The following is a 12,135-nucleotide window of genomic DNA, read 5'->3' on the forward strand; positions in this document are numbered from 1 at the left end:
CCCCCCCCCTCTTGGGGACTACGCCACTGTGCTCCTCTCACCATAAGAATCGTCTTTTAAAAATGTTTTTCTTTCTTTACCTGTTGCTGTTTGCTTGTTTTGTTTACAGCATTAGCAGATCATCAAGTGCGTGTCCTTCTTTCTTAAGGATAGGGGCACAATAGAGTCCGATATATTTCATTTGTAGGAGTCTTATTGGGTAGCGTAGCTGCAATGAGCTTCCCTATGCCGGCGGAATACTGGGCTATGCATCAGCAGGCGACGGGGGTATCCTCCGCCGCGAAAGCCGAAAAGCCGCCCAATTTGTATCACGCCTTTGAGGACCCACGAAATATGCAGCAGTGGGCCCCCACTGCTCCGCAGCAGGCGCCACCTCCTCAGGGCATGGGCGAGCAGCAGTCGAATTACAACTACGCACAGCAACAGCTGCCACAGCAGCAACAACAGCAGGCGTACGCCCCCTATCTCCAGCAAGGCAATGAATCACCGGCGAGATCGACGGTGACCTCGCCAATGAGGTGTCAAAAGTCACGGACGCCCCCGCGTTCCCCCAAACCGCAGCTCTACACCAACTTACCAACGCAGGGTCAGCCGCCGGATAGCGTCACATGCTGGGACGTACAGCTTGCCAAGTGCCATGACAAGAGCAAATTCCTTGATCACCCCTCCATCCCGAGGTTCCTGCACTCATACTTGGAGGAGGACATGTCACGGTTGCCAAGAGCACCACCGTTCATACGACCTGTGAGTCGCCTCACAATGCGACCAACGTTTCAGACGCTACCGAGCACGTCTCAGTTAGCGGACACCCTGCAGCTGCCGTTTGGCATCATGTTCCAGCCCTTCGCGGAAACGAGGCTCATGGAGGTGGATTTCTCGTCGCTTGGCGGCCGCATGATACGCTGTCGCAAATGCTCGGCATATATCAACCCATTCACTACCTTCTGCGACAACGGGCGGCGCTGGCAATGTATTCTGTGCCAGCAGATGAATGATGTTCCATCGGAGTACTACTGCCCGCTTGACCCAAACACTGGCCTGCGCACCGACGTGATGTCGAGGCCAGAGTTGACGCACTGCTCAGTGGACTTCTTCCCCTCATCGGAGTTCTTGCGCCGCCCACCGCACCGCCCGGCGTTTCTGCTGATGTTGGACTGCTCATACCAGGCGATTGCGTCGGGGAAGCTGGCTGCCATCTGCCAGGGCGTCCTAGCGGCGCTCGAGAGTATGAGGGAGGAGGATGCCCTCTACATGGGCGTCGTCGGATTTGCGTCGACAGTGTACTTCTTCAACTTGGCCTCCACATTGCAGGCACCACGGATTCTTGTTGCGCCTGATGTTGTGCACGACTTGTGTAACGTGGACGAAAATTTTAAGTTTGAGCCGATTGAATTGCCGTGTGCGGTGAACGAACTTGTTGTGCATGTGAAAGGCGCCTATCGCCTCCTTAAGGACCTCTTTGAGAAGCTGCCGGAGACGTTCGCCACCACAAAGGATGTTGGCTGCGCCTTCGGACCAGCGCTCGCTGCTGCGATATCGATGCTGGAGAACAGCGGTGGCAAGATTGTCGCAAGCATCGACGCTATGCCTTCCATTGGTGAGGGCAAACTGAAGCAGCGCTTTGACCCAGCGAAGCTGTCGAACCAGCCGAAGGAGTATACCATGTGCGCAGCGGCAAATGATTGGTACAAGCAACGGGCGCTGGCTTGTTCAAACAGCAATATCTCTATCGATTTGCTCGTTAGCGGTTCGCAAAGCGTTGACTTGACAACCATTGCCCCGCTGGCGCGCTTTACATCCGGTGACATATATCGCACCACGCCACTAAACATTAACGGTGTGGCGGATCAGGTGCATCGTATTCTGACGCGCTATGTCGCGTTCGAGGCTGTGCTTCGTGTGCGTACCTCCAATGGGTTGGTTGTGCCGAACTTTTACGGCCACTGTCACGTGCGGGAGCCGGATCTCCTCGCCCTCCCTGTAGCCAATGGGGACTCCTCTTACACGGTTCAGTTGCAGGTCGGCTCCACTGTCAAGTTAAGCTTCGCCTATGTACAAGTTGCGATTGTGCACACAACCCGCGCTCGTGAGCGGCGTATTCGTGTGCACACCTACCAGCTTGCTGTGTCGCCATCTCTTAGTGCAGTGGTGAACTCTGCCGACTCGCTTGGTGTCACGTGCTTCCTCAGCAAGATGGCAGTAGATCACGCCGTTAACAGTCCATTCCAACAGGCACAGCAACGGGTGACAGACAAGCTGCTCGCAACACTGCGGGCGGTGAAGAAGCATAACGACGGACTTGGAATGCGCTGTGGTCATTTCATGCTACCCGACTCACTGCGGTTCGTGCCGCAGCTGCTCCACGGCTTTTTTAGGAACGCAGCTGTTGGGCTGTCGACAGCGACCCCGATTCTCCCTGACGAGCGCGTGGCCGCCATGTCGATGGTGATGTCCATAGCGCCGCACGGGATGCTGCCGTACTATGCTGGCTGGTCGTACGAGGTGTACTCGCCCCTTACGCCACCGGAGGAGCTGCCTATTCCTATATTCCCCACGCAGACGTTCTTCAAGTCTGACGGCATCTTCCTTGTGCACATTGGTAGCACGCTGGTGCTGTGGTATGGGCGACGTGCCGATGCGCACGTGGCGCAGGCCTTCGGGCTTACGCCGAGCCCGGAGGCACCGCAGTCAGCGCAGCCGCCCATCACGGAGGAGCAGCTCGCCGCCCTGCGCGAGCGCTTTGATGTGCTTGTGTGGCGCCTGCGTGAGGGGAGTCGCTGCGCCTTCAGCGCTCCGCTGGAGGCATGCCCGCAGGGAAACACCGTGTTCGAGCCGGCGCTCACGCGGATGATGATGGAGGACGATGTGCGCACGCTGCCCAGCTATACCGCATTCCTGCGCGAGATATGGCAGAAGGTGCAATCCTCGGGCAAGTGAGGCAGTGAGCCGCAGCACCAAGGAGAAGGAAAACAAGAAGACGAGAGAAGGTAAACGGGAGGGGAAGGAGGCAAATGGATAATAAAACGCGCTGCGTTGTGGTGGGACTGGCTGGCCCTGCCAACACCAACTTCGTGTGCTTGTTCCTGTTTCTTCCATCGCCGCTGTAATATGGGACGCCATTCCGTCAGAAACAGGGCGAGGTAGAATGCATCTTGGGGAAAGAAGGCGCCTGTGTGGGAATGACACCAAAAAAATCATTCTTTTTTTGTCTTTCTCTCTCTCTCCCTCTCTCTCGATATGCGTCTGCTCTCGACCATTTTTGCTGTTGCTGCACAACGAAATTCAGGTGTACGTTTTTATTTTGTCCTCGGGGTGCTCTTTTTCCTTTCCTTTTCTCTTCCACGCACTTACGTGCCAACTCTGTCATGTGCGTGACTGCGTCTATGCGTGCATGACCAGTCTATTCACAGCACAGTAATCTGGTTGAATGGTCATCTCTGGTGTGGGTCCCACTGCTCTGCTGCTGCTTGTGTGCTCCCTGCTGCTGCTGACGCTGGGCACCACGGCGTATGACGACAAGAGTTTGTCGAAGGGCAGCCGCGAGGAGCAGATCGTCTTCTGGGAAAAGGGGGTCCGCGAACTGCGCGATGGCGAGCTCAGCAGAGCGTACAGCAAGTTGTACGCATCACAGCACGCGCTGGATGAGGCAAATAAAAGGCGCGGCTGGCTCTTCACGAAGGAGGAAGACAAAGACCTTATCAAAAATCTTGACGAGGAGCACAAGCGGAACATGGCGGAATTGGCCGTGTTGAAGCGGCAGGAAGAGCTGATGTTAGCTAAAATAAAGCCGCTTTATGGTATCGTGTCGCGACACTTCGTACAGGAGCAGCGTGACTCCATTGCAAATGCCGTGAGCCAAGTGCAGCAGTTAAGCTACGATAACGCCTGGTACACATCCCTCTTTAACGTTGGTGACGCGGAGACCTTCACAGACCTCATTGTTGGCTTTCTCCTCGAGTGGCTGGTGGGCTATGTCTTGATGTATCCATTTGCAGCTCTGTATTACACGTTTTGGACGGCGCCGTGGTCCATCTACGCGTACTCATCGGGGACGTCAGACGTGGTTGTGGGCCTCCTTGCATGGTGTGCTTCAGTCACCATCATGCTGCTGCCCTTGCTGGCACTGGTCGGTGGGTTCGTGTACATCCAGCGGAAGTATGGGGACCGTGTATTGGAAGCGCTGCACACGGCCAGGGAGCGTGAACGACGTCGGCGTTAACATCCATGGTCTTCTTACGTGTTTGTGTCTGTATGTGTGGGGATGAGAAAAAGGAATACGATTTTGTTAAGCTTCTCGTATTTGTGCCTTGGCACTCTCCGAGGAAATGTTTAAGGGGAATTTGCGCCTTCACAGTGGTGACGTGTGAGGTTGTGATTTTGTACTTTCTCCTCTCCACGCGCAATGCGTGAACACTAACGAACAAAAAAAAACATAAATAGGAAAGGACGAATCCGTCTAAAAGGGGAGGAGTTGGTGGGGTGGACCCAAGTGACAATAATACCACAATCAAAGGGAACTACATCACAAATGGAGGGCAACGGGGAAGCAGCAGTAGCAGCTGATGCTGAAACCTCAGAGTTGATCATTCCAGCCCCGCTGACGGGTGTCCTGCGGCCGCATCAGATTGATGCATTGCACTTCTTGTGGCGGAAACTGGTTGACGACGGCGTGCAACGTGTAATACACGAGAGCAGGGCAGCTCCGCTTGTGGAGCGAGTGCGGCTTTACCAAGAAGTGTTTGGCTGCATCATTGGCCACTCTATGGGTCTTGGCAAGACCGTCACTGCGTTGAGTTTCCTGCTGCTTTTGCAGCAACACTTCGCTGCTGCTCCTGCTACGACGATAGTGACGGCGCCGGCGATACGTGCCCTTGTACTGACGCCGCGCAGCTGCACATACCAGTGGCAGTGCAGCGTGGCGGAGTGGATGCTGCCTACGCTTTTTGGTGATACCCAGCTTCCCGTCTACGCCCCACTCGGCTCCCGCGCGACAGACGCCATCGTTTTGGACTTCTACCGGAATGGGGGCATTCTTCTTCTCGGGTATGAGGAGTACCAGAAGCTGCTTCAGCGGTGGAAGGAGATAATAGCGGAGGCGCCGCCACATCGACGTGTTTATTCCATTATGGATCGTGCGCGTCCACCCCTGCCGCTTAGCAGCCACGTGCACCTGTTGGAGGCACTGGAGAGTGCTGACGTTGTGATCCTCGACGAGTCGCACCGGCTGAAGCGGACGAACTCGAAGCTTGTCGGCGGTCTCGCGCAGCACCTGCGCGGTGTGCAGCTGCGCGTGGCGCTCACAGGAACACCGCTGCAGAACCACCTCGAGGAGTATAATGTCATGTATTCGGTCGTGACGGGCTGCAGCATGGACACGGCGCCATTTCGCCGCCTCTTCACCACCCCGATCGAGCGCGGCCAGTGTGCCGACTCAACGTACCAGCAGTTTGTGGAGATGCAGAAATGCGTCGCCTCGCTGCGCCGCTTCTTTGGCGCGACGATGCACCACTGCGGGCCGGAGGTGCTCGAGCGTGAGCTGCCCCCGCGGCGCGAGTACATCTTCCTTGTTGGGCTGTCGCCACGGCAGGAGGTGGCGTACCACGCCATGCTCCGAGGCTACGCGCGGGACGTGAATACGCGCAATATCCTCTCGCTACACCACGAGGCCTCGCACGTCTGCTGCCACCCCGCGCTGACGCGGCGGCGCGCACGAGAGCTGACGCATCCTTCGCATCGAGTCGCGCCCATCAAATTGGAGAATGCGAGTGGCAAGGTGGATGGTGACGACCGCGGCGGCGTGGGGGATGACACTGATGGTGGTGATGATGGAGACAGATCAGATTGGAGTAGTTATTCCTCCTACACGTCATCTCGCTCGTCATCTCGCTCGTCATCTCGCTCGTCATCTCGCTCGTCATCTCGCTCGTCATCTCGCTCGTCATCCCGTTCGTCATCTCGCTCGTCATCCCGTTCGTCATCCCGTTCGTCATCCCGTTCGTCATCCCGTTCGTCATCCCGTTCGTCATCCCGTTCGGCATCCCGTTCGTCATCCCGTTCGTCGTCCCGCTCGTCATCACGCTCGCCATCTTGTGAGGAGTCTTCACCCGACTTGGACAACGCGGGCTTCGACGCGGTGCTGCAGCAGTTGGACACAGCAGAGTCCCCCAAACTGATGATCACGTTGTCCCTCCTGCGTCGCATTAGTGAGGAGCTGCAGGAGAAAGTGGTGCTCTTCTCCACCTACAGGAGCCACCTGTTCCTCCTGGGGCAGCTGCTCCAGCGACAAGGACTTGTGGCCGATGTTTTACACGGCGGTCTCGATGTGCAGGAGCGCCAGCGAGTCATTGAACGTTTCACGAACGATCCTTCACGGCGCGTACTTCTGTGCTCCACGAAGGCCAGCGGTGTTGGAATCAATCTGGTCGCTGCTAACCATTGCATTCTATTCGACGTGAGCTGGAACCCTGCTGATGACACTCAGGCAACGTATCGTCTCTATCGCTATGGCCAGAAACGGCCCTTGACGATCTATCGCATCGCAACTGATGGGACTTTTGAGCATGTTGTTTTCTTCTACGCTTTGGGCAAGTCGTGGCTTCACAAGAAAATCGTGGACGTGGCGGATCCCACACGGTACGAACGCCATATGAAAGATAATTACTTTATTTATCCTTGCGATGTGCCAATTGATTTTGAGCGGAATGATGGGAAACGTGAAAGGCGCACACCACTTCCAAACAATGACGCTGTGCAGCAGCACTGGCGGGAGTACGCAGCCCGTCACTGCCCGGCCTTCGCGCTTACGGCCCCGGACAATACCTTTGCGTGGGTGCGCTCCATCGCTGAGCACTCCTTTTTGCTGCGCGATAACACGGAGGAGGCGATTCGGGAGATGGGCAAGCGGTTTGAATTAGAGCGGCAGATCTCGCGCTTGCCGGTTGCCATGGAGAGCGCAGCCACACAGGAACTCTTTGCGCGGAAAGAGGCCTGCTCGCTACTGGAAAGGTGTGAGCCTCAGCTGCACGTTTACTTGCGTGCGTGCGTCGACCACATGACGCTGATAGCAGAGCGGCAGATGGCGACAGAGGGCGGGGCGGCAGGCTCTTTAGCGACGCAGGATGTTCTTTGCGGGCTGTTCGCGACCCTTCTTGGTGTGTGCGAGTCAGCGGGTGGACTGACAGAAATTGTCGCCCTACTCTTTCACCGCGGCGTAGGGCAGGTCATGCGGGAGACAATAAACAGGCCAGCCTACGCGAAGCTGCGTGCTCTGCTTGGAAGCAGGGCGGCGATGGACTCCGCGGCGGAGGACTCCCTGCTGGATGCGCTATGCTTCCGCCCGTGTTCCCTTTTCGCACGCATGACACCCATTGAGGTGACGTACACGCTGACGGAGATGGGACTCACGCGGCCGTTTGTGCCGCACTGCATTCTTCTTGGCGTTCGGCTCACACTGAGTAAGAGTTCGGCGATGCGGGAAACACTGCAGGCGCTTCAATGTCTCCTCGCCGCCCCTAGCGACCCCCAAAACAACATCGGCAACAACCCGCAGAATGACGACCCGGCTGACGAGTGTGGGCGTGCGGAGGTGGCGGTCCAGCGATGCCTGGAGGCGCTCTGGCCGCCGTTCGCTGGGTTGATGCTGCCGCAGCTCCCGCCTGACGTGGCAGCGAAGCGGCGCCTCACGGAGCGCGCGTACCGTGCCGCACGGGACCGTGCAGGCGGCTTCCTGTCGGTAAAAGAGGCGGCGAAGTTCCTCGGATTGCGCGCCGTCCGCGGGCGGCGTGAGTTGTACTACTGTAGGCGTTGCAGCGACAGCTTACTCGACCGTGCACAGCCGGACTTTCTGCTCAAATGCAGCCGATGCCACTACAACGCGGAGTTCGACGTGCAGACGCACACTAGCACCCGTCACGCGTGTGTGCTGTACCAGATTTCCGCTCTTTGTGGGCTGCTTGACGCGTTCTCCGTTTCGCGCAGCTTCACGACGGCGTTCGTGCCGAGCGTGTGCCGTGATGTACTGCAGGTGCTGCGGCAGCTGCGTCATTCCCGCACGGTGCACATCTCGCCGGAATTTATCTCCGACGCGCTGAGAATCGGCATCGACGTGCTGGTGGACGGCCTGCCGGTGTCTACACTCGGCCTCGTGTGCCTTCAGTGCGGCGTTGCGGATGCGGCGGCGCTGAAAGAACTGCTGGCGGCTGACTCGTGCGGCGTGTGGTCGACGATGCTGCGCAGCCACGTGAGACAGGAGGTGGCGGATTGGCTCAAGAGGGAAATGGAGGTGAGTTCGGGGCCGCAGATCACGACGATGCCAGAAGTGGTCGTGGCGCTGGGGCTGCAGCGCATCGCACAGAACTTCAATGGGGGCGGTGTATACGCGAGAGATCTGCTGCTTGGAAGTGCGCAGTCGCAAGAGGCGTCTATGCTGCGGTTCATGTGCGACGGGCTCGTGATTCTTCAGTATGCGCAACGACTGCTGGCAAACCCACTCACTCGGGCGTCGTTGGATGCCTTGATGATGGAATGCGACACGCTAAGCAGCAGCAGCAGCAGCAGCAGGGGCGGTAGAAGCGGGAGCAGAGGTAGAAGAGACAGCGGGAGAGACCACAAAGGAAAGCACTCCAGGAACGGTGGTGACCACATCAGCAGCAGCAGCAGCAGAAGCGGTGATGCTTCAAACTCTTCCACATCTGCTAGTATTGCTTCTGTCGCTCGCCGTGCTCGCGCGCGGAAACGGCAGAGGCGTTCATCAGCTTCCGACTCTACTCGTGACTCAAGTGCATCGTCGACGTTCAATTCCTGCTACTCCGACGATGAGGTTGATGACAGCAGCAAATCTTCGAATGAGAAGAGTCTCGGCGAACGCGCACACCGAGAGCTGATAGAGTCGGAGGAGGTGCTGCGCCTGCGCTCAGTGCATTACTGGGCGGCTTACTGCGAAGTGTACGGCACCAGCAGCGTGGAGTCACTCACGGTCATGGTGGAGGATGAGGAGAACGGGATGAGCATTCTGCCGCCGCCGCCTAACAGCTTCTGGGTGAGCGAAGTGAAGCGTGGCACGCGTGAGGGCATGCAGCTGACGAGCGTGACCAATGAGTTCCTCAAGGGAGTCACGGCGTTGGGGGCGGCGGTGCGTGTCATTAAGTGACATGTGAGTTGCACAGGGGCGATGCATTCGATGTGTATCTCTGTGCGTGTATGCCTATGAGAGCCACTGTATGGTGATTGCCGCATCGCCTGGCGCATCTTTCCCTGCATCGTGCACTTGATTTCTCGTTGTTTCTTTGCTTGTCTCTTCCTGTGAATGGTGTCGAACAGTAAGCGACAATGAGCGCGTACGAGGACTCCTTTGAGGGTACAGCCTCTAGCTCCACGTCGAACTCTTCGCGGTCGCCGTCATCCATGTCGGTTAGATCCGTGGCTGTGTTGGTTCAGCAGCAGCATCCACCTGTTCCTATGCCCATTCCGGTAGCGGTGCAGGAAGGGCGGACGAACTCGACGGTCCAGAAAAAACAACCATCAATTGGCACATCCTCAAGCCTCTCTGAAAATTCTGCTGCTGCTGCTGCTGCTGCTTCTATTGCTACTGTTACTACTGCTACTGCTGGGCCACCAGAAGAGATGCGTGCCTCCCTTCTGAATGCGTCGCCGGGGGCGCGAGACCCGTCGCCCTCCACTGACACACTTATGTCCCACTTGGAGGTGAAGCAGATGGGTATCGACGCACCGAGCAAGGAGGGGTTTCAGCAGCTGGCGTCGTACGTTGCATTTCCGGGGAGCTCGGAGGGTTCGGTGCGGATAGGCTCTGCAACAACAGAGAGTGTTGTGAGGGCTGCGATTGTGGCCACTGCTACCACAGAAGCGGAGTCGAATGTAGGAGACGAAAATCTTACGTCGCTTACTGCACCTATTTTGGCGGAGCGTGAAGATGTTGCTTCGCATGCTGCAAGCAGCGTTTTTAGCACTCTCTCACAGCATCTCGTGAGAGATAAAGCGCAACGTGAGGAGCCCACATCTGTAGTGCCCTTGGGTAAGGGTGCAGCAGCTACCGCAGTAGCACTCACCGTCACTAAGAAGGATACGAATGGCGATACTAGTATTGGGGGTTATGGTTGCAATGATGCGGCTGCTGCTGCTGCGGCTAGTCCGGTAACCATGGAGTCGCTGCCTCCATTGCCAAGCATCTCTCGCACAGAGGCTGTGCCCCAACTTACATTCTCGCTTCCAGCTGTGGAGACAGTGCGGCCAACGCTGTCGCAGACGAGCAGGTCGCTGCCGCTTCCCGCTGTGGAGCGTGTTCTCGCTGGTGTGCCGCCGCCGCTGCCGTCGCGGGACCCAATGCAGGACCCGAAAATCATAGAGCTCCGTGAGACCTCTGAGGCGGTGGAGCGGCTTGTGCGTGCCTTTGCGTTGCTGCGTGGCCACGCTCCTGCTACTGCAGCGGACCTCCTCGATAAGGCAAAGGAAACAGATTTTACCACGAGGGATACGGAGCGGTTGTCGAGTCTGCGGCGGCAGCACGGCGTTGGGGACGCGGCAACGATACGGGCGTGCATGCCCAATTCCACGCGCATCTCTAAGCGGACACCGGGACCCACCAATGACCGCGACAGCGAGAATCAGCGATCAGCGGTGGCGATGAATGAGGCTGAAGTGGAGGAGGCCATCATGTGCCTCGTTATGGAGCTTCTCCAGCGACGTGCAACGCAGCCGTTCGAGGAGAATGTGGAGCGCAAGGCCATACAGCCATCCTTTGAGGTGGTCGGCATGGACAACTTCCGCTTGTCTCCCCCCTCCAAGAAACCGAAATCCCGCCGTTCTGCTCGCGACAATGTGGCACCGCTTTCGGTCTTTGATGGCGGCATGCAGGCCTTTGCGCCAGGAGATGCCGATGCGTCAGAGTCGCTCTACCACAGCATTGTCACGGCCCTGCAGAAGTACGTCTCATCGCACGTGGGGACGGCGTCACAGCGTGTGGGTTCTGGGCCTTTTCCACCAGCGAGTCTGCACTTTGCGTGGGTTCTCCAACTTGACCTGCTTGCGGTGTGCATGCAGGCACTTGAGAGCCGATTTGCCGGAGACCGTGCCGGGACGAAAGGTGGTGCGCCTGTGTGGTTGCAGTACGAGGGCCCGCGTGAAGCGGAGTCACTAGCGCGCAACGCGGTTCACTGCCTTCCGTTTGAGGCAATTCACGCGAAGTCACACGCGAAGCCGGTGTTCAGGCTAGAGTACTGGGTGACAAAGGACAAGATGTGGACCGTGGCAGAAGCGCTCCTCACCTCGATTCGTGCGGGCATCGTGGCGCGCTCCGATGGCTACCGCATGTTCAACCGCGGAGACGACAATGATGATGCGGGCGTCGATCCCACAACGCTGTTCCCCACGCGTGTGCCGCTCTTCTCGTTGCGCCCGACTGACTCTACGGGGGCGCGGTGCGATGATGATGGTGATGGAAGTCCCACTGCCAAGAGTGTGTCAGCGTCGCACAAGCAGAAACGACACCAAAAACAGGGGGGAGAGGAAGACAAGGAGGAGGACGGCCCGTGTGCCGATTATTATCATATAGAGTCCGCAGCGCTTGATTCCCTCGCACACGCGGTGTCAACAGCTGGTACAGAGCTGCTTGAGGCGGACAGTCGTGCGGGGGGTAAGAACTATGCACAGAACTACCGGGACGCTACACGTGCCGTGTCCGAGGCGGTGTGTGAGCTGCTGGGCGATGTGGGCATCCGTGCTGCCGTTCAGCGCCGCGCCAAGGCGAAGATGGCGGAGTTGGCGCAGCGCCGGGAGACGGATAAGACGTGGAGTCAGCAAGAGAGGGAGCGCTCTATAATTGAGGCTGCGGAGGCGGAGGCGGAGCGGGTGGTGCAGAGGATCTTGCAAGAGATAAAAGTTGAGGAGGCTAGAGCGACGTGAGTGTGTGGAGCTTGTTATGTGTTTGTTGCTGGCTCTATTTATTTCTCCTTGTATGCAATGCGCTTGAACCGTTGTTATTCTTTGGGAGTAACGTGGTCTGGACACGTGTGCATGTGCGTGCCTGTGTGTGAGAGTGTTTGTGTGTGTCGTTTGCAGCCCCTCGCTTGTCATTACTGTGGTGACAGGTGCTCTTTTCCCCACTGGACAGCTCATCACACA

The 12,135-nt window shown here is 57.7% G+C and overlaps 4 protein-coding genes across 4 annotated transcripts; all 4 read left to right on the top strand.

Annotated features, from left to right (window-relative positions):
* Positions 1-213: 213 nt before the first annotated feature.
* Positions 214-2,937, top strand: DQ04_00131000 (putative protein transport protein Sec24A; the record flags this gene model as incomplete). The annotated part of the gene is made up of 1 exon (XM_009308227.1): positions 214-2,937. One exon carries the CDS (start codon positions 214-216, stop codon positions 2,935-2,937), a length of 2,724 nt encoding a protein of 907 aa, XP_009306502.1.
* A 490-nt stretch (positions 2,938-3,427) lies between these two features.
* On the top strand, positions 3,428-4,219 carry DQ04_00131010 (hypothetical protein; the record flags this gene model as incomplete). The annotated part of the gene is made up of 1 exon (XM_009308228.1): positions 3,428-4,219. The coding sequence occupies one exon, from the start codon at positions 3,428-3,430 to the stop codon at positions 4,217-4,219; it is 792 nt and encodes a 263-aa protein (XP_009306503.1).
* A 309-nt stretch (positions 4,220-4,528) lies between these two features.
* On the top strand, positions 4,529-9,148 carry DQ04_00131020 (SNF2 DNA repair protein; the record flags this gene model as incomplete). The annotated part of the gene is made up of 1 exon (XM_009308229.1): positions 4,529-9,148. The coding sequence occupies one exon, from the start codon at positions 4,529-4,531 to the stop codon at positions 9,146-9,148; it is 4,620 nt and encodes a 1,539-aa protein (XP_009306504.1).
* A 179-nt stretch (positions 9,149-9,327) lies between these two features.
* On the top strand, positions 9,328-11,916 carry DQ04_00131030 (hypothetical protein; the record flags this gene model as incomplete). Its single annotated transcript, XM_009308230.1, has 1 exon — positions 9,328-11,916. The coding sequence occupies one exon, from the start codon at positions 9,328-9,330 to the stop codon at positions 11,914-11,916; it is 2,589 nt and encodes an 862-aa protein (XP_009306505.1).
* Between the last annotated feature and the right edge of the window lie 219 nt (positions 11,917-12,135).

The sequence above is a fragment of the Trypanosoma grayi genome (genome assembly GCF_000691245.1).
Source record: "Trypanosoma grayi strain ANR4 Tgr_13_V1, whole genome shotgun sequence".
Classification (NCBI taxonomy): domain Eukaryota; phylum Euglenozoa; class Kinetoplastea; order Trypanosomatida; family Trypanosomatidae; genus Trypanosoma; species Trypanosoma grayi.